General features: G+C 38.7%; 1 protein-coding gene across 1 annotated transcript in view; it reads right to left on the reverse strand.

Moving 5' to 3' along the window:
* Nucleotides 1-21,062, reverse strand: part of LOC139713144 (tumor necrosis factor alpha-induced protein 8-like protein 1) — a 40,791-nt gene extending 19,729 nt beyond the window's left edge. Inside the window, exon 1 of the mRNA XM_071624894.1 lies at nucleotides 20,782-21,062. Coding sequence (XP_071480995.1) covers nucleotides 20,782-20,791 — 10 coding nt within the window. The 5' untranslated portion in view covers nucleotides 20,792-21,062. The remainder of the gene's footprint in view (nucleotides 1-20,781) is intronic.
* Nucleotides 21,063-27,912: the final 6,850 nt, after the last annotated feature.

Genomic DNA, 27,912 nt, shown 5'->3' on the forward strand with positions numbered 1-27,912 from the left:
GAAAAACCCTTCCGTCTGGTGCATATTGACAATTTTGAAGGTCTTAAAGCAAAAAAAAAAAAAAAAAAAAAAAAATCACTCCATGTTTAACTTTAGATTTAATATGTAGAGTAAAATCAAACAAACAGAACGGTGAAAGTTTCAGGGGAAAAAAAAATGACCAAACCTCAAAAACCAGGAAATTGTGATTTTTTTTTTTCCCCTCAAATTTCACCTGTTTTTTAAGAGCAGTGATATCATTCAAAGGCATGTGGGAAAATGAGATGAGATAATGAAGATATGGCCCACCAAGTCACTCACTGGTCTGTGCACAAATCTTCACAAGAAAAATACGGGTACATCCTTTGTTTTGGGGACTTTGTAATCATTTAACAATGATAACTTCGCAAAGAGGATGGAGTAAGAGTTAACTGGCTTACTACGAAAAAAAAAAATCATATTTCTACATCAAAATGACCTTTAAAAATGGAAATTTAGAAGGCAGGCCTCACTATTCATTTGCCAGACAGTTCCAGCCATTGTCAAGCATTTGACAGGTGCTTCAGACTATAGATCCTTGTTTACCCAGACTACTCACCACACAGGCAAACAAGTTCTTGTGTCTGATTACTGCAATTGAGTGATGATCATAAATTCTTGGGCATACAGCCTGACAATGCCCAAGGTGTGGGAATGGCAGATTTACAGATTAGACGAGATACGAAGCACAAACATGACTCAAAGTCGAGATTTTGTCAAGGAATCTGTACAAGTCCAAGTTCCATGAGAGGACAGGCAGCTGCGATCTACGATTTGCCTTACCATGCCGAGATCACTTGCAAAATAGTAGAGATAATTTTTATGGGCTTCCACTTACAACAGTGAATATGGTATTGTCTAGTGGTTTGTGTACATAAAAGACTGTTTATGTGCAGGCCCGCAGTTCAAACAAGCTTACAGTAAATACGGTGTGGTTGAGTAGTTTGTGTGCGTGAAGGACTTAATGACTGTGCAGGTCCCGAATTCAAGTAGGCATATATTGAATACAGTGTGGCCTAGTGGTTTGTGTGCTGGTCCCAAGGACTGTTGATATGCAGGCCCTGAGTTCAAGGCTTGACCACTTCACAAAATGTCTCTTGGGCAGTCGACATTCTGATGCAGGAATGTAAGAAGGTTCAACATTGTTTAAATACCATTGATACAATCTTGAGCCTTGTCATACACCTTATTACATGTAAACATAAAAACATAATGTGTGCACATTGAATGCAGTGTAAAAAACAAGGTGTGCCAAAATGTGTCTCGCCCATTTGCGTAGAAGATATTAATGTTTTTCTAACTTCCGGAAGTTCATTGACCCCGCCTATGACCTTTGACCTTGTGGTGACCTTCAACTCGCCAGGGGATATCTACCATCCAAGTTTGGTCACAAACAGACATGTGGATCAAAAGTTTTGAGCCATAGTCAAAGCGCGCCATAAAAACTTAACATTGGGCCCTAAAAGTTCGTTGACCCCTGTCTGTCACCTTTGACCTGGTGGTGACCGTCATGTTTGGTGAATTGTGTAACTTTGTATAACCACTCTCCCCACCAAGTTTGATTGAAATTGAAGTCCTCAGTAGAGAGTTATTCAAGTTTTTGCAGCGTCACGGACGGACGACGGAAGGACGACGGATGGACAGACGCCCAGGCAATCCCTTAGTCTCCCTTCACCTATCGTAAAGGTGGGCTCGACAAAAAGGGGGGGGGGGGTCACTGACTAAGTTCATAACACACTACTGAGTAATAAGGCAAAAAACTGCTAGCATAGCCTATCAATAGTATCAGTTTGTTGTATTCAAGCTACTTCACATGATTTGTAGATTATCAATGTTTTAGGCAGATGAATTCATACCATATATTTGGTCCATGTCAGTCGGTTGCTAGAATAATTACAAATTATGAATCATGCAACATGAAATTACCCATTGTTTGGGTCCTACCAAGAAATCTCAAGCCCAATAGATCATTAGCATACACAACTAGTGAGCAACTTGAACACATTCAGCGAAATCGATTTGTCACCTTGCATCGATATCATCTCTTTTGTGAGGGAGGTCAAGGGAGAAATAGATGCATGATTGCATATTGCCGACCTTGCCCCGTTTCAATCAAATTTGCTATTTACAAGCGGAGTGGAGCTATCACATAATGGCATTCTTTACCATTGGGAGCAGTGATTTAAAAGATGTTCAAGTTATCACATTTGATGCATACTGTATGTATAGGTCAACTGTATCACAAAACATCCTACCATATAAAAATTTTGCAATAAAGCCTAAAATATAAGGAGATGTCATTATTTTTCTCAATAAACCGTAACTGTAGATGGTTTATTCTAGAAATGATAAATAGTATTGTTCACATTTTGTATATTTGACAATACTTTAACTTTTATAATCTCATACGGATTAACATTTTCACATTGGTTGCTTCTATCCCTAACTCACATTTTAGAACTATTTTGAAGCACTAAAGCTGAGTTTTCATTTCATCTGCAAATGGTACATAATGCCTTTAAAGAGACAGTATCTATGTGTAGAGCAGGCATGAGTATGTCAGAGGCAGCAGGGCGTAAGTCCAATATGCACAGGTGCAGAATAAGCGTCCTTCTGATTCTCTAATGATGACACATGATCGTTTTGTAATCAAACCGCATGGCAGACAGTGCCGTCGGGATGATGTAACCAGCACTGAAATTAGGAGTTAGTGGAATTATCAATTACCCCGCCATTTCTTTTCTGCCCAGTCAGCCTCTGCTAATTATTACACGCTACGGGACGGAGAATAGTCTCATTAACACGCAGCTATGTCAACACCAATGCCAGCAGTAATGATGTCTGTCCAGAAGTGTTCACATCCAGTAAAATTTTCAGAGGCGAGTAGGTGTACCAAGGAGGTATTGCACACACACTATTTGTGTGCACAGGAATGGATACCATTTTCAGGATATACCCAAAGTTTCTCTTCCCTCTCAGCAGTCAAAACCAACATTTATTCCTTCTACCTTTCTTCCCTTCTCTCCTTCCTCTTCCTTCTTCTCCATTAGTGATTATGTACTGTAAAACATGATATATTTGCAGCATGAAATTTTCGCAAATTAGAGCCCATGGCCTTTTTCGTGGCATGAAATATTCGAGAATTTCCACTGAAGTTCAATGCATACTAGTGTAGACAAGAACTTTCGCATGCATTTTAATTTCACAAATCTTGGCGCTCGCGAAATTTGCAAAATTCAAATGCATGTGAACTTCCCTCGTTTTACATTATGCAACTCTAATAGCAAATTTCTTTTAATGATCTTGTTTTTTATTTTTCTCACGGTCTTTATTACATGGACCCTCGTTGCAGACATAATTTTGTTGTTTTAACACATTTTAATTAATAAAGCATGTGCTATTTCTACCACAAGCAGCAATTTCCTCATGTTTCCAGCATTTATCTTTCTTCTCTCTGCACATTTTTTCCCCAACATTTCAGCTGTACCATCAATTATATGTTAACAGTACATCATTCCAAGTAGTCTGCGTGGTGCTGCCTATGACTACTCTCGCAAACTCTCCCCAAACAAAGCGCCCCACTCCCTGAATGTTTTCACTCGTTATTCAGCATGAGACATCGTTCACATGGCATGGAGGGGTTTCACACTCACAAAAAGAACTTGTTTGACATCGTGTTCATATGACGTGTTTCTGAATAATGTAGGCCCCCTATCTAACAAAGGGGCATTCCAGATGATTTTCATAATTTCACATCATGTAGTACGTAAATCGACAGCTTCATGTATAGATATGTGGAATTTATTTTAGTCCTTGAGCAGAGAAACCAATGAACTGAAAATCTTGAACAAATTACACTGAACAGTGTTGATGACATAGGAGCCTCACATATTTCAGAAATGTAGCAGTGTAATTCCATTATAACCCCACTTGCTTAACAAGTTCACCTGTGTAGAACAGAGACTCCAACCCAAAGCACCTTCTGATCTGGAGATTCTCCCGCCTGAAACCCCTAGCAAACGGGAGACTCCAAGTTGATGTGTGCGAAGCGCGAAGTTCCTAGGGTTCTAGATGCTCTCTGGTGCTATCTTAAGGTTTTTTTTTTTCAACATACAATAGCAATAAGTAAGAAATCCTTTCCAACTGGAGACACAGAGCCAGGGCGGGAGAAATTAAATCTCAAGCGGGAGAACGGGAGATTTTGCAAAAATGGGTTTTCGGCGGGAGATCTCTCGTCGAAAATGGGAGAGTTGGAGTCTCTGGTAGAATGTATGCATGCCATCTTCTTTAGTTCTGCTGCCTTGAGCCCCAACTCATGCATTCTTATGGCGAGGCTGGCATGTCATCATCCTTGTTCATTGCAATTTGTTGTAAATTTTGAAAACATTCTTATTCCTCAACCCAATCACTATAAAATTCTGAAACTCTGTACTCGGGTATAACTAATCTATAGTTGTTCAAATGTAATAGTCTGAAAATCATCCGGAGGTCTCCTGTAACATTCAGAAGTGTTCAGACACTGCAAGAGTGATACCTTACTGGCTCTCTACACAACAGCTCAGTACTGTAACAAGCACCATAGCCTGCTAATTCAAACATGTACCTACGATCACTGGTATGCATGTACAATGTATCACAGAACAAAAAAGAATACAAGGTCTAGACAAGATCCACTTCCTCAATCCTGTTTTCAAGAGGTCAAACATATTCAAAGTACACACATGCATCTAAACTGGAGCAAAACTCTACTGAAAAGCACAATTTCCGGACAGCAACTTGCCAAATGCAATTTGAGATGTATTGTACTGTACAAGTACATACGATGTTTTGGAGGGAAAATAGGATTCAGGATCACTTTCAGACTTTCAAGAAGAAATACATACTTGATTGGCATGCAACATGTTTGCAAATGAGTTCTTCTGCCAATGTGAAAGGGCTCGAATGGTAATGCCTGCTCAGTCGCAATGTTGGACACAGCAGGATGCCGCTGCAACCCTCCACTGGCTTTCACATCACCGCGATAACATGCTCCTTTTCCACCCCTTTTCTACCCCTCGCCCTCCCTTTAAAAAAAAAAAAAAAGAAAAATCAGTCATGCTACACTGGCAGCACAATGTGATGTTTGAACAATGTTAGAATATGAGCCACGGGTTTCTTTTTTTCCCATCAGCCAAAAAGCATGCTTCACAGAGACACAAAGTCTCAGTAACAATGACCCTATCCTCCCCCAATTCTAACAAGGAAAGATACATCTTCACTTACTAGTGGTGTCGGCATTAATAGTGGGATTCACACCAACACAAATTTTAGCACAAAACAAATCTTGAGCTTTGCATTGAGATTTTAACCTAAATATTTCTGCCTGTATGGACATTAAAATCCCAATGAATAGGGTGATCTTAATTGTAAGAAATCTTTGCAATCATTTTGGAATTACACATTTGTATTGTCATAACTTCAGAAAAAGCACGACGGTTTGCATAATGCAGCAAGTGTGTGAACACCCGAGTAAAAAATCTGGGGATCTTTAATTCTGTCATTCAAAACATACATGATTGAACAGCGCATAAAGTCAAGGGCAGGGATCACCAGTTCGGTAGATTTTGAGCATGTATGCCCAGTTTGGTCACCAATTTTAATATAGTGATGGCAACTAGCAGGATATTTCTGTGTGTCTGGGTGCAAAATCTCAGTCTTTGGATGGTGATTGTTATCCTGCTATCTTGTCTGTGTGAATGTGACTACAACCTCCAGAAGGATACTCTAGGGCAATTACCCCCTGGGCAATTATCCTGGACCCTTCCCCTGGCCCTAATCCTAATCCTAATCCTGAACCTAATCCTAACCCTAATCCAAACTCCTAACCCTAATCTTTACTCTAACCTTACCAGAACCAGTAGGTCTATTTAGCCGGGGGGGGGGGGGGGGGGGGGGGGGGGGGGGGGGGGGGGCAAATTGGCAACCTCATACTAGTACATGGGGCATTCTGGTTCATAACGGATGAAACAAGCACCTGAAACACAGGCACACATGAATCAAAGAAGAAACTGAAGTGTAGATCAAACTACACTAGTGTCACTTTACTATACAATATAGCTGGATGTCTATCAAGATCCACATACCAAGACTTTTTGTGCTCATTAGGTGGGTCTTCATCAGCTTGAGCTTGAAGAATAGCCCACTATTTCTGATCCAAAGAATTAGCCTGATCAGAAAATAGCCTGCTAATTTCGCAATGAAGATCGAAATAGCGAGCTATCCCGATTGGAAAATAAGCCAAAGAAATCTTGGACTTATTTGCAGAATAGCCAGCTAATTTGCAAAATAGCGTGCTAATCTTAGCGCGTCTTCATCAGCTCGAGCTTTATCGACACTGCATGCGTTGCGCACCACGCAGGAACGTAGGCAGTCGGGTCTGAGTGTGTTCACGCCGCAGCATCGAGCTTATAAACCCGACCGTGCCTGCCTGAAGCTCGAGCTGACGAAGACCCACCTACAAGTCAGACAAACAGAAATATCCCGCTAAATGCTGATCCTTAAAATTTGTCCACCAAACTGCTCATGCCTAAAATCTCATATCGAAATGGTGACCCTTGCCCTTGTGGTCGTGCACTGTTTTGAATGATGGGATAAAAAAAACTCAAGATTATTTGCTCCAGCATTCACACACTGGTGGGGGTGCAAATTTCTGCAATATTTCTTAAATTATCGTGATAATTCTGATACATTTTGCAAGATTTCTCTGGATTTGGATCATGATGTTGACGCCGTTATTAAGTGAGATTTGTATGTCCACACTGGCAAAAATCCTGATATTTGTATCCTGCTAAAATTGTAATTCACATCATTAGTGAAAGTCCCTCTACTGTTTGCTCAATGCCAGGTTCTAGAGTTCCAAATCCTGCCTTCCTCCCTCTTCACCCCCTCCCCCCCCCCCCCTTATTCTGTCTCTTTCTTTCTTACGCTCTCTGAATTGAGACACGAGTGGTCTTCATTGCAAGCAGATTGGATAGCACATATTCTGAAAAGCATCATTTAGACAGAAACTATGCTTACAAGGGTACCGTACATCTTGTACAAATGTAGACCAATATTTAAACAATGATGTCCAAAGTTCAGCGCACAGTAAACACAGAGGCTGCATGGAATACATATGTACAAATGTACCATTTCTTGTTTTGCAGTAAGAGTTATAAAAAAAATTGTCACTTGCAACTGAAATTCATTAATCCTCATGATGCTATCATTCATATTAAAGTGAACTGGACAAATATGAGAGAAAAAAAAAAGAAGAGGCAAGTGCTCGTGGTCTGTGGAGATTTGACACCGATGTGAAGTGCTCCATCCAGGATAGGGAAGGATGGTATGACACATGTGCAGTATTAAAAGTGTGAAGTAAAGTGGAGTTATTGCAGGGAGAGACAATTACATCCAAAAATTAACTGCTTGCCTCTTTGTGGGGATGTCATAGCAATATCAATGCCAAGAAATGGATTTGATACAACATTTGGAAATTTTAGCCCAATTAGATATTCAAAAGCAACAATTTTGTCTTGGAAAGTTTGCACGTGTATATGGTCAACAATAAGTTCTACCTTTGAAAATGGTTTTATGATCACATGAACATGGAAGCTCTTCACTGGTGTCCAAGGCAGAGAAACATACCCCTCATTCAAATGGTCTAATGATATCATCATATCTTCAGACTACTTTCATACTTTTTTTTTAACTGACTAGATCGTTTCACTGCTGGAATTTCATAAACTCTGTCGCTGAGAGTAAAATTTATACAGAACATAAAAGCACTTTTGAAAGGGAACACGCACTTACAAATACAAAACATAATGGCAGCCCTGTTTGCACATTGTACAGTATATCTTTGCAAGCAATTTGTCTGACTCCAAAAAAAAGAAAAGGCCAGAAAAAAAAACGTCATCAAATTTGCCAAGGCATGAAATTTTAGAGCCATAATGCATCGTAGCCTCAGGTGTGAGTTACTTTTCACATTTTTCAAACTGAATGAGCTCAACAGAAGGCTTGTGTATTGGGTGTTCCTTTCACTGAATTATGTGCATTGCCGAAGCTGCTCTAGATGTACAATGTACAATACATGGTGCACATAACATTGCGATCCACTCTGCCTTGTGTATCATACCAGTATCAGTTTGTTCTGGAGTCTTCAGCAGAAACGGGCCTCTCGCAGAATATAATTTTTCGCAAACTTTGCTGGCACCTTCTTTACAGCATATGGATTACATGCGATGATTCTGTATCAGAGCAATGCAAAACATCGCTCGTAAGTTGACCTTCATGATAACTCAAGTATTTCAATAGCAGGCATTGAATTGGATCCTCAGGGAATACTCGTGCACATAATGTATGTATGGTGGTGCTTCAACACAGTAGCCATCTTTTCCTCTTATCTATTCAAATGTGCCAAATTGGCCAAATTTCCTTTAAATTTCTGTGATAAATGTGTTTTCTCTGATACTGGAAGAACCACATGAGCTATTTCAGAAGACCCGCAAGTGTACTTCCTCGGTTTATATGAGATTACAATACCAAAACAAAATACATCATAAAAAACAAACAAACAAACAATGTTCCAGGAAGTTACAGGTCTTGGCCGATTTGGGGAAAACTCCCTAAAAATCCTCACTTGATCAATGTCTGTGTTCAACATGTATCCGTTATTTCCTGTACAACTTTATAGACACTACCTCCTGTTCTTACTTTTTGCATTGTAAAACAAGGGACTCCCTATATATGCTTTAGTGCTACTGGAAGTGGACAAGCAAATGCTGGAAATCAATATTGTCACTTAATAGTTGGGCTGCCAAAATCATGTCTTAACACTGGAAATGCCCCTTATTACGTTGCAAGCATTAAACAGATCCCCCCCAAAAAATAAAAAAATAAAAAATAAAAAATAAATAAATAAATAAATAAATAAATGAATTAAAAAAAAATCCTCCAGTTTCTTTTCTTTATCCCAAAGTTTATCGATAAAATACCCAAGAACATGTTTTCCTTCTGCACAAACAATACACAGTCTGTAGGATGAAGGAAAAATGCTGGTACTGGGGCTTTTTTTCCTTGACAATTTGTGAATGTTTTTCCTGTTCTACACCCCGTGCCGTGTATAGTATGTTCATGAAAACTGCAGACTTCAGAGTTTCATGCATTGTATTAGAAAAAAGTATTGAAAATGCCATTTTCTGACCAGCATATGAAAACTATGTTGATGGTAACCATGGTAAAATGCTACATGGACACTGTTGCTAGCATTCCATCATAGTCAAAGTTGGTATTCTTCATGAAGCATTGTCTGTTCATACAGCTGCCGCAAAAGAAGTGTGCGCATGCTCCATAGCAGAACATATCGGAACTGTGATAATATCTAATTTGCTTGTATCTTAAAATATGAATAGGTACATGTACCCGGTACAGTTGAACAATAAAAAGGTCTAGCTTTATGCAGTTACTCTTTACAGTCTGACTTCTGTTATCCAGCCATGTTCGGACCGTTGTCCGTCCGGATTTAATAAGCAATTTAGCAAGACATGGGAGAAACAATGCGTACCGTATGTACATGAATGTGTTCATGTATAGCTGCCAACCCAGTGGTACAAATTGTAGTGCTATTAAAAAGTAGATGTAAACTGCAACAGCAGTGTTATTCATGCCAACCTACTTAAAATCATAGTCTGTGGGTTGTTTTTTTTTTTTTTTTTGGGGGGGGGGGGAGAAATTGAAACATTTTAATGTTACCTTCATAAATTTTAATGTTGGGGATATCGTTATAGGTAAATTGTGTGAGTTTTGCAGTACTCAAGTTTTAATTGAGTTTGAAATCACTTTTTTTTTAAATGTCTTGAAAGCGTAAACACATCCAGATGATAGAGAAGTTCAGATAAGAGATAATCGAGGTAGGACTGTATTGTTATAAACAGGCGAGTTTTAATTTCACCCCCCTCCCCCCATCATATTTTACTGGTATGTAGAATAAAGAATACACAAGCAACCAATCTCTCCTCTGTATTTTAAAACTACAATGTACACAGGGCTCAACACTAACTTTTCTCTGTGATGACCCATTCAGGCCACTATTAAAGATCTTCAAATCTGAAATTTTGGTGGCCCAAATTCAAACGGAAACATGATAATCCATTTTGAATGTTTAAAACCTGATCGGGCCCCCAAAGGACAGCCTTTCTGGAAATTTGGTGGCCCGACATCAATTTTTAGTGGCCCTGGGCCACTGCTAGTGTCAAGCCCTGTATGTACATGGTGCCTTCTCACTCTCTCTTGTTTTGATCGACTTCAGCCCACTCCACTTGACTCAAAATTCTGACTACACATGAATGTTGTTTCGAGGTTTGCAATTTGTGGGCTGCGTCGTGCTCACACTATGCAGCACACAAAATGACCGAGAAACTACTGGCATGACAGTATCCTTCAGGCCCACTCGTTGCACAGCATTGCATGGGTGGCTTTTCTTACTGCTTGAGTGCAAATTCAATGCAATTTGTTCCTGTGCTATGGTTTGATCTGACTCCACAAGTGATTGACTCTCTGATATCCAATATACAGTACATTGTAAAATACAGTGTAGGCAGAATTTCCATGGATGTTAGTTGGTCGGTATGGCAAACATGATGATGCATTAACAAATTACTATCTTAGGCATACCAAAACAAGAAAAAATGATAATTTGGGACTTAGCTGGAGGCTCTCATCTTTAACAGATTAGTTCATTGACACTCTTTTTTTTTCGGGGGGGGGGGGCAGATAAATTCTGCCTAGCTCCATCAAAAAAAAAAAAAAACCCAACTAAAACTGAAATTAAAACAAGAACAAAAACAAAGACTGATATTTGCACTCAATAAATCCAAGTGTGTATTTGTGTGTATATATAGTACAATGTATGCCAAATCAACAAGATCTCTCAACTGAAGAGGGTGCATTGTTGCATGTGTCAGGGCAGATCCAATTTCATGACAGTAAGGTTTAAATTGTGTGAAGCCATTTTCATTGAATGCATAGTACACACCTGGCCAAGCAAGGCATACAGGTATGTAGAGTCATGTTCAAATGCAGCTAGAGCCAAAGTTACAATGTAGAGAACTAAATACACAATGGCAAGAGTTGGGAGGAAACATCTTTCCATAAAAGTGTGAAGTGAATGACATTATATATCACAGCAGCAGCAGAGTGAGGAGCTCATGAAATATGAAACAGTCATGTGACCAAGGACTGGCCTTTTTCAAGACACCCATTAAACATCTCCAAAGATGACAACCAAAATTGATTTCCAGGATGTCATACCATTTTTCATTTCTCACTCTTTCATCAGGTTGACCTACATTTTCATTGAATTTTAATAGCTGCCCTTGCTTGAATTCATCATATTGCTGGAATATGAGCAATTCAAAACAATTACACAATAGTAGAGTGAAAGAGTGGAAATCATCTATTAATAGGTTTTTTAGAGTAACTGGTTGATTTTCTTGAAGCATTGAACAAAACAATTATTGTCTTTTCTTTGATGATCCTTGTCTCATCCTATAATCCCACTTGAACAGTGATATCATGGCACATTTTCTCTCACAATCACATTTTTCTGATTTCATATCATATGAACTGTAAAAGAATCTGCAAAATTTTACCTTCCACAGCAAACAAAAATACATTGATAAAAGTAAATCTTCATCACCAGAGAATCATCATTTTACTATTTTTTTTCTTCTTCCTGTACAAATGCTCTTGCACGCAACAATGATGTAGTTAATCCCTATTCAACAATTCATCACCTGCCTATACAGAGATTATCGAACGATCCTCCAACTGCAAGAAAATTACCCCCCTGGGTGAGATGTGTGTCTGAACATAGTGGGATTCAAAAACAGATACCAAACACATAATCGTCTCCCCATAAGTGCAGTCTCCACTGGCCTTTATGCCCTGAATGGGCGATGCAATAAAGCACCTAATATGTCTCACTGAAAAGATTAAGAGCTATCTTGGCATTTCTGATGACAAGGGCCACTAATATTCAAAAACAGGTCTAAACAGAGTGATACCTGGCACTTCCAAATCCACCATAAGGCCCTCTCCCAGTTAACATCTAATGTGCCATGGCATGAAACGTCTTCATCTGTGATTATCACATGAAACCTCACTGCATTATTATACAAATGTGTATTATCATATCAATGAATCTATGGTGCATGTATGGTGCATGCTATAATACTATAATTACAACTTGATGGCCATCTTAATGAACCTTCTCCAAACTAATGACTATACCACTAAATGCAATAGTGTGATCATTTTACTACTGTATTACTACTGTATTACAGTACACTGCACTGAATTTGTACAGCTGTACATTCCACATGGGCCTTTGTATGAAAGTTAACTAGGACCCCGTTTACAGTGCGAGGCTCGGCTGCAGCTCGGCCGCGGCCGTGCCCAGCCCCGCTTCAGTGTAAACACTCAAAAGGCCAAATGCGAGGCCTCGCATTTGGCCTCGCTCTGGAGGTGGTCTCGGCCGGCCTTTTCTTGGCGTAAACGCAAACTGGGCCAAATGCGCGGCCAATTGCGCGGCCAATTTTAGTCTGGCTTCCAAACCCTCTGCCTGTATCTTTCGCTATTCAGGATATTAACCCCCTCAACGTCAAAAACTAGTATAGTTTAAGGTGGTTTTGTCCTGCAAAGGATTTTTTTCCTTCGGCAAAGGCCTTTGCCCGAACGGCGACTTCGTCGCCACGGAATTCATTTGGCGAAGGGTCTGAAAACCAGACAATACCAAATTGCTTTTGTTTACAAGCAGAGCGCCACTACGACAAAATATTGACAGATTTGAATTAAAAGCGCGGCCGAGCCCAGCAGTGTAAACGGACAAAATTGCGAGGCTCGGCCTCGCAATTGAGGCCGGGCTTGGCCCCGGACGAGCCGCGGCCGAGCCCGGCCCCGCACTGTAAACGGGGTCTTATTAACTGACAAATGCAGATCTCCATCAAAAACAAATTTAACTTGGGAGATAGCCTTTAATAATGTAACCTTGATATTCAGTATTGTAGCCAATAAACAAGAAAATATAGCCAGCCATCACACCTAATCTGTTTTAATCTGCACCACACTTCCTTTTTTGATGCATGGGATTACACAGTCCTTTGACATGTGCATTAATGCATCCATACCCATGCCTGAGTGATTTGCTGGATAGAGTCATTTACCTTGAATTAGTGCAGCGAACAGAAATAAGTCCAAGGTTGTAGGTGTTTGCACAGGGGATAGCATGCAAAGTGCAGATTATGGCGTCCATTAGGCATTTACCGATGATGACCATTTACATGTTTTGTGAACAGAATATCACTCACTACTCCACACTCAGAGAAAGCAACTGGGTGAAATCAGTTTTTTAACAAGATCTATAGGGAGAGGTGCTGGGAAAAGGCAAATGTTGGGTGCGTTCACATTTGAATCACTGTGGTATCAAATTTCACAGTAATTTGTAACACCATTCTCATTGGAGATATACCATAGTAAATCTATACTGCGGTAATTTTCTTATTCAAACATTCTCAATCTTAAGTCTGTGGGTACCAGTATTTGGAATACGTTTGGTATTTATGGTAAGCACATTTCTCCTACAGGAAGAAGACATGAGCTGTGTGAGGTCATGAGAGAAATACCGCTTAAGATTAGTGGCACATGTATTTTATAAACATTATTCACACTCAACTCTTGCGTGCGTATTTTGTGCAAGGTTTAAATCACCACTATAAATACTATGGTATTTCGCAATGTATTTCTCCATATACGTATATTTCGTGGAGTATTTGCATTCACATTGCAAATTAATACACAAAATAATGCAGTGTTTCGATGTATGAACGCACCTACACATACATGTACAAATGTGTAGGTCTACAAGTATTGTAAGCATTTGTTTTTTTGACAGGGGTTCATATCACCTGTGTGCTAAACTTCCTGATTTACTAGATACACGATCACTGGCCTTCTAGGGAGCAAACTCACAGATACAGTACAGCTAATCTGTGGACATGACAAACAACTATTAATTTTAGATGTCTCCGGTGTTGGGCATAATTTCATTCCTGGTCTGTATGTGCGGCTTAAAGAATTTTCGGTATGTCAAAACGCGTCAAGCATAATGGGCAATGCCTATGGATAATCATTCTATTTGGTGTAGGCCAGGGTCCGTCAAAATAGGAAGTGGTTCCAATTGGCACAGCGCCCTCCCTCAATCTGTCTAGACAATGCAAACACTATTAATAACAACTCGATTTAAATACAAGCAACGTTGTCAGGGACATAGGTCTGCAGCAGGCATGGAGGTGGTTAGAAAAAAGTGCATGAAAGCCCCTTCTACAAACTGCAAAAACTTTGGAGGAGGGGCAATTTGAGTACATACTCTGCTTCTAATCTGATGCACACTGTGTATGATACAGTATTGAGAATTGAACAAAAATGTCTAAATGCTGACAAAACAAATTTATTAGTGGAAAAATGAGCAAAGAAAATGGGATTCCATGGTAAAAGACTGTGCACAGGAGTATAGGAAAATGCAGAAAGATTGAAGGAATTTCAGAATACTGCATTATGGAGTTCAAGACAGTTTCTCGTTTTTTCCCCTTTACTTTTTCAGGAATTTGTCTACAGTTCTGATTAACATTTGGGAACATGAGAAAAGTTTGTTTTTGCAGAACGTGGAAATATTATGATAATACAGATTATACTATGGCATTACTTTCTGTAGGCATTCAGAGTACATTTGTCGCCCTAGTTAGCAGTGGTGTCTAAATCTTGCAGAAGGCAGTGGTTTTGGTTTCATTGAGCATAATTTATTTTGCTTTCACTTTGAAATGAAAAGATGTATTTTAATTGTGCATTGGGGATTGGGCGCTTCAATTATAAACTTGTACAATGTAGACCTACAGTTGTACGTTTGTACATTGTACCTGCAAGGGAGACTGCATAAAATTACTGGTAATTATTCACACATAGAGACTGCTGCAGTAGATATTGCAAGATGTCACCAACACCAATGTTTTGTGAGGCTTGTTCAAAAGGAAGTAAGCCATGCATGATCAGGCCAGATTCAATACTAGGTGTGTGTTAACAGTCGCAGTGACTCTGACCAACTGATGCATTGTCACTTCTGTCTTGTAATATGTCAAGCTGTACACATAGGCTGAAGCTATAAAACATGCCCTCAAATTATAGTAAATACAGCAGAAATGAGTGCCATTGTTGATTTAATTGCAAAACTTGCCCAGTAGTCAAGGTGTTGAGGTCGCTACTTGCAACACATATCAACTTTGATACATGCAAGCGCCGTGATAGATTTCATGGCAAACCTGTGTATGTACAGCATTCTACCTCCAATTTAATATTCAGCCCCCTACAGTACCTGTATGCATGATACAAGCTTAGAGGCATCAAAGACAATATGTAATGCATCCATTCATGAATCCAGTTTTGCTCCCAAGAACAACAGGATAAAGGTAAAAATGGCATCATGAGGAAACATTTGTCAGAATCTTTTGCCAAATTTTGTCACAAACTTCTGCCATTCCTTCTGAGCATGTCTTGTTCATACACAACACGCAATAATTGCATTGGAACAAACCTTTTAAATTTGAAAGGGCCGCATACATTGTAGTTTGTGTAATACTTGCAATACTACTAGTGCAAGGAGCTCTTGTGTCATGACATGTTGACTTCAAACAATAAAAGTAGCCTGTAGGACAGTATTAACCATGTCATATAATCATCAACATAAATAATGTAACTTTCATAATCACTCCACTTGGCCAATCACTCTTGAGAAATCAATGAGGTACAGACGCTAATTAGGCTCGACTGACAATGACAGCAAAGTGGACTACACGCTATTGGTATCGTAGCAAAATTTTACCAGCTTTCTCATGCCCTAGGCAGCTATTACCAACTAGTGCTTGACAAGCATCATATGCTGGGGTATATCATCAAAAGAACAAAATAAACAAGATCGCTAAGCAGCTCTTAAATGAACAGCACTTGAATTTCAAAATCAAAGGGGAGAAGTGGAGACCTACAGGGAAACTGTGTGAAAACCAAATTAGACAATCCATGGGTCTTGTTTGCAAACAGAAATGTATTAATTGTAGAAATGTATTTGATATTCACTGGATCAGCTACATTGTATATAAATGTGAGCTTCACCGGTAAAGAAAGACAAAGCAAACTGTAGAAGTGATGGGTTCATTGTGAGGCCGTACTCCAACAGAGGTGAATGACCAGCAAGGTGGTTTTTGCACGCTGAGCCTTATTTTCACTTCATAAACATTTACCGTATGACCATACAGTTTGTACGTATTGTACGTTCAGGCTTGAAGGAAGTCTATAATCATAGCTCGTTTATCCAGTCACTCAGCATTATGTTTTCAGTTTCGCCAAGTTGTATATGTCCACAATGCCTCGATTTCTCCAACTTTCAAGCCATGGTATTTAAGAAAGCGCACACACAGGCAGCTACGGTTGTACGTACTATAGGTACAAGTGGGGCTACAATGAAAGTAATAAACAATGATTCAAGTCTCCAGTTCTGTTTGTAAATTCAACTGCAATTCATTTCTTCTCATCTACATTTGTACATGTACATGGAGATATACTGTATGTTAAGTTACACAACTGGTTGTATTGTGTACTGTATACCTGTACTACAAATTACAACATGTATGTACACACACATTACATTTGTAGATGTTTAATTCAGGCGGTGTAAACCAAATAATACACTAGTACCCTAGTTTGTATGCTTTAATTGCTATATTGGGGTAATAAAATGTACACCTAGTACATGATGTACAGGCTGTTATTTCCAAGACTACATGTATGCTTTTATCGAAAAAAAAAGAACACCTGTCCCCTCTTGCCAGACCCTACCCCCCCCCCCCCCCCCAATGTGGCATATGTGAGAGAGAGACACACACACACACACAAATAACACACACACACACACACACAAACATTTTTTTATTTTCCAACACCCAAATCCACGTTCCCACTAAAAAGGAAGAAGGCGGTTCAACCAGGGAGGTGAACACAGCCCTAGACTAGCGGATGTGTTACCACACCAGAAATTGCCACAATGGCTTTACCATCTGTGGCCACCTCTACATGTACTTCATGGGGGTACAAACGAAATTGCCAAGGTAATAACATGAAGCCAGAAAGAATTGTACCACGCACACACATCCACTCACATTCTCATAATCGAAGTAGTACACTGCAAGAAATGTTGAGCAAACTCCAGCACAGCATGACGTATGGTCACATGGTAAAACATTTGAACAGCAATTACCAGTAGAGTAACATATACCCAACTTTTATATGTTTGTGTCTATTGTTTCCTCTGAATTGTAGCACTTGCACTTCTGGTGGTTGACTTGTACACAATGCCTTGGTAAACATCTTAATACAGAAGGATCAAATTGTAATGTTATACTTTACTGAAATGGGACAAACCACAAAAGAAGAACAGAAAAATGAAAATATCTGTATCTCTAACTCATGCCTGCAGACTGAAAAAATATTGTTATGTACACAATGTCGTCATATGTTTGTCAATTGAGATATTTTAAACACAATAAGTATGCATTAGCTATGTAGCTTCCACAGCCTGACCGAGAATGAAACACTTCTACTGAGGGAGAAGTGGAGGAAAATTACAAAGGGGAAAACTCATACGTTCCTTCATCACAGATTATAAAATGCTAACTGAAAGAAATAAAAAGAGCTTTATCTAAAATCAAGCACTGCCTTTCAATGCTTCAAAACTTGTAACCTTGGCACTAACAAAATTAATGAAAAGCTTTGGCCAACTATCAGTATAACACAATATATAAAACAATTACAGCATACATGTCACTTGTAATTGGGCCAACTATACTGGAGGTTGCATACACGGCATCCACTACAAAACACAACTTTTCAATCATCCATTCATCTGCAGAATAATTACCGGAAGAGTGTTGAGTTGTAGGCATGCACATAATGGATGGGAAGAAAATCAATCAGAGTCAGGTCGATCAAGGAGATAACGTCCTCGTTCAATAAGCACACCACGCATCATCCCAGCTCAATAATGGAAAACTGACACATTAGCTGTTCTTTTACACAAAATCAATATGCAGAGTGAGATCCACATAGAATACATTGTAGGGGAGGGGGATCCGCCTGCAATGAATGAATGATGTCACTTTTATACTAACTGCACCTGACAATGTTTTATCGTACGTACATTGCACGTTCATGTACACCTCCTATTAAAAGGGGGTATCCCACTGAGTGGCAAATGTTTGCAAACATTGCAAATTTTACAAATGTGTAGGTTTCATCAGGGTCCATAAACAGTTGCAATCAAGTTCAAAATTTCTTCATGACAAGAAAATCTGTGAATTTGATTGCATGTGTCCACAAACTTGATTGCAACTGTTTATGAACACTAAATGAACCTACAATTTGCTAAAATCTGCTACATTTCAGCAAACATTTGCCACTCAGCGAGATACCCCTTAAGGTCACTGTTATATGAAAGACTTCCCTGAAGATTGAGTAGGGTCAGGCAACCTGTATCTTTCTATTTTTAAAACACCTGTAACTTGCACTCCCCTCTCTCCAGCACGTGTAGCATTTACTGCCTCTCTTTGTACAGTGCATTATGAAAATCCATCTCTTGAGTTGAAGTATTATACAATGATGATAATATACAATACTGAACTGCACGTCTCCCACAAGATGATCTCTCAATCATTTATATTCCTGGTAGATCTGTACAAATCTACAGTACATTGTATGTCAAAAGAGGAATAACCATGGATGTACAGTACATGTAAGTTACTGTAAAAGTGGAATTTTTCGTGGTGTTGAAATTTTCGCACATTTCGCGCAACCAGAAATGAGCGCAAAAATAAAAGCACTCATATATTTTTTGCTTGCCATATGTCACATTAGTTGATGTCTTGATTCCGCGGAATTAGAAACATGCAAAACTCTTCTTACTCGGCTGAGCGCGAAAAATTAGCCATATGAAAATATCCACTTTTACAGTAGCAGTACGTCGGAATGACCCCATCTACAAAAAATGTACATAATTAAAAAAAATAAAAAATGTCTCCCCCATATACAGCAGGCTATTCTTGCTGTGTAATGTTGTATCTTTGTCAGCAATTTTACTCGCTTCTTCTTGTATCAGCTGTAAAGAGGTGCATATTCAAAATCCAATACTTACATACAAATGTACACTCCAATTACATGTACTACAGCTTGCCACTACAGCACAAAAAAGAGTATAATTTAACCACGATCAAAATGCACAATTCCTTCTATGACTTAGAGTAAGAACTTGACCATCTAATGTGAAAAGGTGATAATTGATACAGCTAGATTACTATTGATATTCACAAAAGAAGTTTACAAATAGAAATTCTGAAAAAGTACAATTCGATAAGGTCTATCACGTAAAACCTGCAGAACTTCTACACCAAATAACTAAAAACAGGGGCGGGTCCAAGAATTCCTCAAAGAGGGGGCGTCTTTACAAAATTAGGGGGGGGGGGCGCACGCACCCCACCCCTAATTTTTTTTATTTTTATTTCTTTTGTTTTAACAAAAAATAAAGGGAGGGTGCGCTCCCGGATCCGCCCCCGCCCGGATCCGCCACTGTAAAAAGAGGAAGACCTTGGGATGAATCTGAATTACTACATTCATCATCAAATCTCTCCGGACCAAGCATAGAGTCATGCCATAGATTTAATCTTTGGAAAAATGAATAAAACTTGATGATAGACTTTTTTGTACTTTTAGATCTTAAAGTCTTGGAGTCGCTCTTAGTATACCGTAGTCTACAGCTCTTTAATTATTAGTTAAAACTAAATCATGCACACACACATGAAATAACATCAAGCTCATTAAAAAACAAACAAACAAACATCAGAATAGATCCTACTGTAGCTGTGAAGTTTGTGAAGCCTAGAAAGTATAGAATCTACTCTGATGAAATACAAACAGACAAAACTAAAAAGTAACTTTATGCTTCTTGTGCACGTCTACTACTGTAAATAGTAGTACTGACGCCAACTGAATGAGAGTTAACCCGAGAACAACTGGCAATGCAATGTTTACACAGAAAGATCAGTCTGTCCGGAGCTGAGGAGTCTTTTATTTATTTATTTATTTATTATTATTTTTTTTTTTGACGTTATCGCTCTCCTTTGGGATCCGTGAAGCCAGACGCAGTCTCCGCGGAACATATCCCCGTCCCGACGACCAGATATTAATCTAGACCGATCTTTCGGTCAATGCAGTGTTATGCATTGGCATTGCATACACTCTACTTTAACTTGGGCGAGGTTTTATACAGACTAGCACCATGTACAATTTAATTACTGCTGCCAAACCTATCGGGAAACATTTCACGTTACTGTCATTACGTTTATCACATCGCAGAAGCAAATAAGGGGTTCTACATGCTGATAAATATTCTTGCGGTCACTACCACCGCGTTAAGCGGACAGCTATTGAGAGGAGTACGGGAAGGGGGAGGGGGCGCTGACGCGAAGCAGCCGCTCTTTTGCCGGTAACACAGCGACTTGTGCCCGTGTGCCCAACCCATTAGCGGAACAACTCACCGGCAGCGCACTGCACAACCAATCAAAGCATCCAGCCACAGCCAAACTTTATACTCACTAGTTGACATTTCTCGGCTTCTTCTCTGGTATTCTCCTCAAAAAATCCGAAAGGAAAGGGTCCAGACCCAATATAAAGCAAGACCCAGTACACCTGATATTTCGTGGATTTTTCAAGAGAATGTCAAAGTTACGATTTCGTTACTTTCACTAGTAACTGAGCTCGGGCCAAATCACGTAGGTGTCTCGCTAGGTTTCCTTGACATGTGTAGATTGCAATCGTATGCAATGAACACACACACAAACTTTTAGCGACACGAAGAGTGAATGAAGCCAATCGGTTGTGCGATTGATTCTCGTTCATTCGCCAGTTACGAGTAGCTTCGTTTTGTACGTACGTGTGTGTGTGACACGCGTGAGTTGTGCGTGCTTCCGCTGCATGGAATGTAAATCTATCAGGCCCTCGTTCGCGGAGTCTGTCTGTGTGTGTGTTGACCAATCAATGCGACTGCGATCCGACTAGTGCGCGAGTGTTCGGATGTGCCGTGTGAGATTTGTGCCTATTGATGTGTTTATAGACAGGGATTGTTCCTGTGCGTTCAGGCGTATCAGGTACCTCGCTGTTCACTTTCTGACATCGATTTTTTTTTTCTTTGATTGTACGCCCAAAATAAGTACTAGTCTTCTGTTTTGTTTGGTCGCTTTATTTGTGCACTTTCTGCATGTAATACTTGATGTGTTACAACAAAATAATTGTTGTCAGTGAAGAACGGCTGGAACGGACAATTCAATGTAAGGGCCTACATAATAGGCCTATACATAATATACATGACAATCAATACCGGCAATTCATTCAAAATAAACAAATGTTATATTACGCTAACTTGAATTGTGCTTGTATTAGGCCTACTACTAGTATTCAAAAACAGAGATATCGGCAAACATATCCAATCGAAAAAGCAAACGGCCGTCATGTAGGCCTAAAACATTGTTTGAAGACAATATGCCGCTGCGCCAATTGGCGGTACAAGACGATCCAGTCTTCTCTCACAAGCAAATATTTGAAGAAGTCTTTGTCAAAGATTTCACATAGTATCTCACCTTTATGGTGTAGGCTTATCATCCTATACCCTATACATTGTAATAAACATAGGCCTACATACAGACCTAATCTAGGGTGCATATTACAAAATGAAACAGTCTTGGAAAAAAAAAAAACCTTAAAGGGATAGTACAGTATTGGTGGAGACAAGAATTGGGCTTTTAACTTTTTGAGAGATACCAAGTAAACACTCATGAAATAGTACAGAACATACCATTCTAAGAGGGATTCAAAGTTTATTTGATGAAAATTTGGTTTGTAATGACTGAAACATCAAAAAAAAAGTGAAGCAAAGCGATCATAATAAAGTGTGGGTCCCACACTTTATTAGAATCGCTCTGTTTTGGATATTTCAGTCATTTCAAAACCAATTTTCATCAAACAAACGTTGAATTCCTCATGGAATTACATGCTCTTTCATATTTCATAAGAGGTTTTTCATTATCTCACCAAAAAATGTTAGAAACCTGAAATTAGGTCTCAACCAAAACTGTAAGATCCCTTTAAAAACGTACGTCATTTTCAAAAATACCATGAGACAAAACATTGACATTTCTTTCCATTTTTTATTGTCATTTCTATCCATTTGTCAACACATGCAATCACACGAATCCAAAAGACAAGCACTGAAAAAACAACAACAACAAAGTATGTTCATGAGGTGATGAAAAGTTCCGAGTACGAGGTTGTGCATATCTAACCAATAGGTGGCGCTGTTAAGTATCGTAATTTCGCGATTATTGCTTGGGTGCTTCCACGACGCGGCACCATGGACTTGTTAAACTGACGTACGTTACTCAGTACTCCTAAATGCCATGAATGAGCCAAGTAAAGTGTCATATTATTGTGTAACGAGTAGATATTAGCAATCAATGACAAAATATAATGCTATGCGTGTCAAGAAAATCAATCAATGACGATAACAGGGAGAAACACACACACACGCACACAAGGAGGGGGTAGTAAGTAAAAAAAAGAAAAACTTGAAATTCAATCTGAGTTTCGTGATATTCAAATGTGATTGTGTTAGCTCTGCTTGGAAATCTTTTGTTGTTGTTGCTGCTGCTGCTGCTCATTAACGGGTTGTCGTTGGTTTCGTGAAGAAAAAATATATGATTAAATAGCATTTATGTATTACGCAATACTGGTTTGACCGAAGCTTCAAAATACTAAGTAATAGATTAGATTGAGTGATGTAGATCCATACAGAAGTCATCTGGCGCCGTTGCATCACGAGGATTCTTGATCCCCTCATTGCTGGTGAGAAACTGGTGAGAAAGGCATAACTTTGATTATATCCTACATCATAAAACTAGGATTGGGCGAGAAATCTTCATGTGATTTAGAATACTTACACCATAAAAAAAAAAGTAGATACGGCATGACGTCAAACCGCTGTATTATATTTCGCTATACCAATATTTCGACGTTATTGCATACGATTACGAGATAATCAGATATATCAATATCTTGACAAAGCGAATCACTGCCGTTCACTTTGTACTGTGTTTTGTGTGCGGTAGCTGTGCAGACGACCGTTTGGCCAATGCAGTCTAGATTTAAAATTGTTGTCTACATTTTTCGCTTGCAGGATATTTGATATGCCTTACAGCCTTTTCGACATACCAGCTGAAATTATGGATTCTTCAGTTACTGGCGTAGTAACTTTCTTCCTCGGGGCTGTGCCCCTCGGAAAATAGTGCACCTCAGAATCCATAATTTCAATTGGAACCTCTCAGTGCATGCATGATAGTATATTTAAGATGGTGATTATTGTTCTACGCTATCAGACGCGCTTAGAACAATTTTTGTATAACTTCAGGGAAGGGAACCCATCTTATCACAAGAATGTGTACTTTGCGACCATGCTACTGCTTTAGTCTTTTCAATTCTTATATTTCGCTTCTTTTTTAACCAGAAGGCCTACATAAAGACCTTGCTATAAAGATATGATGCGTCTTCATAAGAATGACTGCATTGTTATATTATTATTATGGTTATCATCATCATTATCATAATTGCCATCATCATCGTCATCATGTCATCATTATCTCCCTCTACGTAACTGTCTTGGTGACGTGAAGTTATTTGAAGCAGAACTCCATACATGTATTCTGCTATGCTTGGCGCTGTGCATGGTATTTATTTTTTCATGAAAACGAGTGCATGTATACAAAATTTCTTACGGCGCCTTAAGCATTACTTGGTTTATATCGCAATCATTTCATCATTGCAATTATATTGACATTCCAGTGCCAACTTTTTATTCTTTCTTTCATAGTTGACATATCGCATCTCTCCGAATTAAACTCAATGCCATATGTGCCATTTTACCGTCAACCCCCACTTTTTTTTTGCACCATACAAAGGAATAAGGTGTCACCACTTTGGGCCCCCACTTTTTTTACCCCGAAGTGCGTAAGTGGCACTATAGAAAGAAATACATAGAAACCTTGAAATGTGAGCGCGGTAAGGCTTTTTTTTTTTTTGCGCTGAAGACCTTTTTTTTTTCTTTTTTCTTTTTGTTAGCTGGTGAAACCCACGTCTGAAGTGGGCCTCACTTTTGAAAACATGGCGCCGGCCATCGGCCATGAGAAAGAACCTAAAACGATTTTTTGTTTTTCAGTACGCTCAATGATTGATGTAGCTTAGATGACTATGGCGCCATCTACGTTCGCTCGCCCACCATACTATCTCTTATACATTTTGTGTTTTATCAGACACTGAGTCAACAGCAAGTGATAATATAAGTGATATAAGTGATATATATATGAAGAGGTGTTTTTTTTTTGGCAAAATGAGATACTAGTAAGCACCATTTTTAAACATTTCAAAGTAAATCCATCATCAGATAGAGCAATATTAAACCTTTCCAGTAATACCTCAGCTGTAGTATAACAAGGAATATTCTAGAAGTTATGATTAAAAATATCCAATATTTTCTCATTATTTTATTTGTTTTTAGCAGCGTTAATCACAACTATCTCAACCTTAACAACAATGGAGTTAGGTCATTCTGCGATAAAACTCTTCATTATATATATATATATATATATATATATATATATATATATATACATATACATATACAAATGTAAATATATACATGTATATATATATTTATATATATATTTACATATATATATATATATGTATATATATATATATATATATATATATATATATAATTATATAAAACATATATATATATATATATATATATATATATATATATATATATATATATATACATATATATATATATATATACTTTCTCCCAGAATCGACGGTCGTTGTCAATACAAAATCCTACCAGAAACTTTGTGTGTGTGTACTAAATAGTGGCACAAGAAAACAACAACAACAACAACAGCAAAAACATTTCTGGTGAATGTTTTGGCTGTTGACATCATCAATTTTGCAAAACAGAGAAGAAATCAAGTAAAGTCAAAAACGTACAGTATAGGAAGACATTTTATGTCTCTGAAAAACAGATGACGGGGATTGTAACGAAAATTTAGCGCAAGTGATGCCAATAAACAGTAGATGGCGCTATTTCAGAAATTTCATTGGTACTAGTACAGGCTACAAGCCTATAATCTTCATACAGTAAGCACACGTTGTTTCTTTATATTTATCAATAACCGGTGCGCGTTCGCGATAAACAAATTAGAAAAGAATAGTTTGTGTCATTGTATATTATGTTCGCACATCATATCTTCTCTTTATCGTCATCATAACAATAACAATGACTAAAGCATCTAGCGACAATTAGAAAAGTATTGACAGCATCGACATTAACCTCAACAACATCAGCAGCTGTCTGTTGGTTTGGCCAATGTCTATAGTTTTGCTGGCGGCGCTTCTCATTTTTTATTTATTTAATTATCTTTTAAGGGGGGGGGGGAGCAATGTTTCAAAGTCATACTCCAACGCCAGCTGACAATATCTGGTACATTTTTTTTTTTGGGGGGGGGGGGGGGGGGGCGGAGGGGAAGATCCGCAAACATTCCCCATATACCCCTAACTCCCACCTATCGAGATCCCCCCTCCACATATACGCTCTCCCTCTCTCTTTATCCTGTATTCTCTACTCTCTCCCCCTCTCTCCCTCTCTCTCTCTCCCTCTCTTCCTCCCCCTCTCTCCCTCTCTCTCGCTTTCTTCCACTCATAAACACAGTGATATGTATCTATAAAATAAAATGGGAAGTATTTCAAAATAAGTAATACAAAAACAAACAAAACACTGCAGGGACAGCTTCCCCCCCCCCCCCGGATGATCATAAAGTGTAAAGTTATTTCCATAAATCAACATTCAAATCTCTCCCTCAAACTTTTTGCGTTTTCAGAATTCACAATGATCAGCAAGCATCAAGAATAGTTAAATCACAGGGCTGCTGCACTCCAAAATCTTGCCTTTTATAGTGTATATACTTTAGGCCTACATAGGTCAAAAAGCTACTCTAATGAACAGACTCGTTCAAACAAACACATTAAAAGAAAGTCCAGTATGATCGGACACATACAAAAAAAGATATGAAATCTTATAATTTCAAATAACCTGATTGTACTACCTACTGTAATAACATTTAGATGACGCGATGATATCATATTGTTGTCCTCTTCAGTGTTCATGGTTTGCAAATAAAGGTATCATAATACATGTTTTGGCTGTTTACATCGAGCAAAATTGATCCCTCCCCACACCGGTCATATTCATCTTATGTAAATGACATTCTAATTCTTTTTCTTTTCTCAGACTACAAAGGGTTAATTAATTACAATTTGTGCGCTGGCCAAAATAAGACTTGTGAGGCAATGTCCCCCTGACTTCAAGCTACTGAATTGCACAATGCGCCCGCACTACCACCGTCTCGCGAAAATATTTTTGAAACTGTCCTACTGTCCAAACATACATGCAACTTTTATATACTGCAGCATTTGTTTGATCTCACACTGTTCCATAAATTGAACTGAAATCAATGTTTTTACGACAGGAGATTTTTATTCTGACTTTAAGGTGTTTTACAATTTCAATCTCGAACAACGTTTTCGCTTCCGAACCTTTTCCAGAGTTCGAAGAGAGACGCATTTGGTTTCAACTTTCAAATTCAAATGAGATCTTCTTTCCAGTGACACACGTTTGTTGATACAAGTTCAAGAGAAAATAGTACAATGCATAACAACAATATACATATACATGTGAAACTAATGTTAAAAATTGTGTTATTGGAAAAGAGAGGCCCACGTAAAAGACAGGCTTGTAGAAATGTGGGCCACTCAAAAAATCGAACTTGCGATACAGAAAAAAGATATAAAGTAACAAAAGCACAAACACAGGCACAAGACGCTCACGGTATAAACAAACACGAAGCGCAAACAACAAGAGACAATGGGAAGAGGAGGTTGGAGGGAGAAGGAAGGGAAGGAAAAGGATAAGGAAGGAAGGAAGGAAGGAAGGAAGGAAGGATGGAAGGAAGGAAGGAATATAAATCATATCATTTTCACCGAAAATTTGCTTGGAAACCTTTGAAAATTGCAAATTTCGACCCGCCTGAGATTTATGACAGCAGCAACAACGGAAGCAGACAAAGCGTTAACATGAAACAAAAAAATAGCATCAACATCATTTTCGTGATGAGCACCTTTTCTTGCGTCCATGCCAAGCGATGAAATCCCGCGCCAAATACGAGATAATTGAATGCCCAAAGAATGTCCTCGCCTTTTCGAGGAATCTCGAAATTTTGAAAGTGAAGTTTCAACGACATGATATAAGGAAGAAAATACAGTGACGTTGTTTCGCATGTTATACCTACGATGTTGCTACCAAGACTATAGGATATAATCCCCCCGAAGTTCGCGTGAACTGAACTAGACCAAACAAACCGCATTAATCACGTTGATGGGTAAATGTTATTTTGTCATTAGCGCATTCATAGAATCCCGTGGAGGATTCGTGACTATCTAAAACTTCTTCGTAGTATAATCATTGCATCATGTCCTCTAATGAAAAGGATCCTGCGATGGCGTGACTGTTCGTGACATGTATATAACGCAATTACAGACTGATCTGATTATGCTCATCAGAGC

This window comes from Diadema antillarum, unplaced genomic scaffold, assembly GCF_040938485.1.
Source record: "Diadema antillarum isolate AM-2024a unplaced genomic scaffold, OU_Dant_1.0 seq00001913_RagTag, whole genome shotgun sequence".
Lineage (NCBI taxonomy): Eukaryota > Metazoa > Echinodermata > Echinoidea > Diadematoida > Diadematidae > Diadema > Diadema antillarum.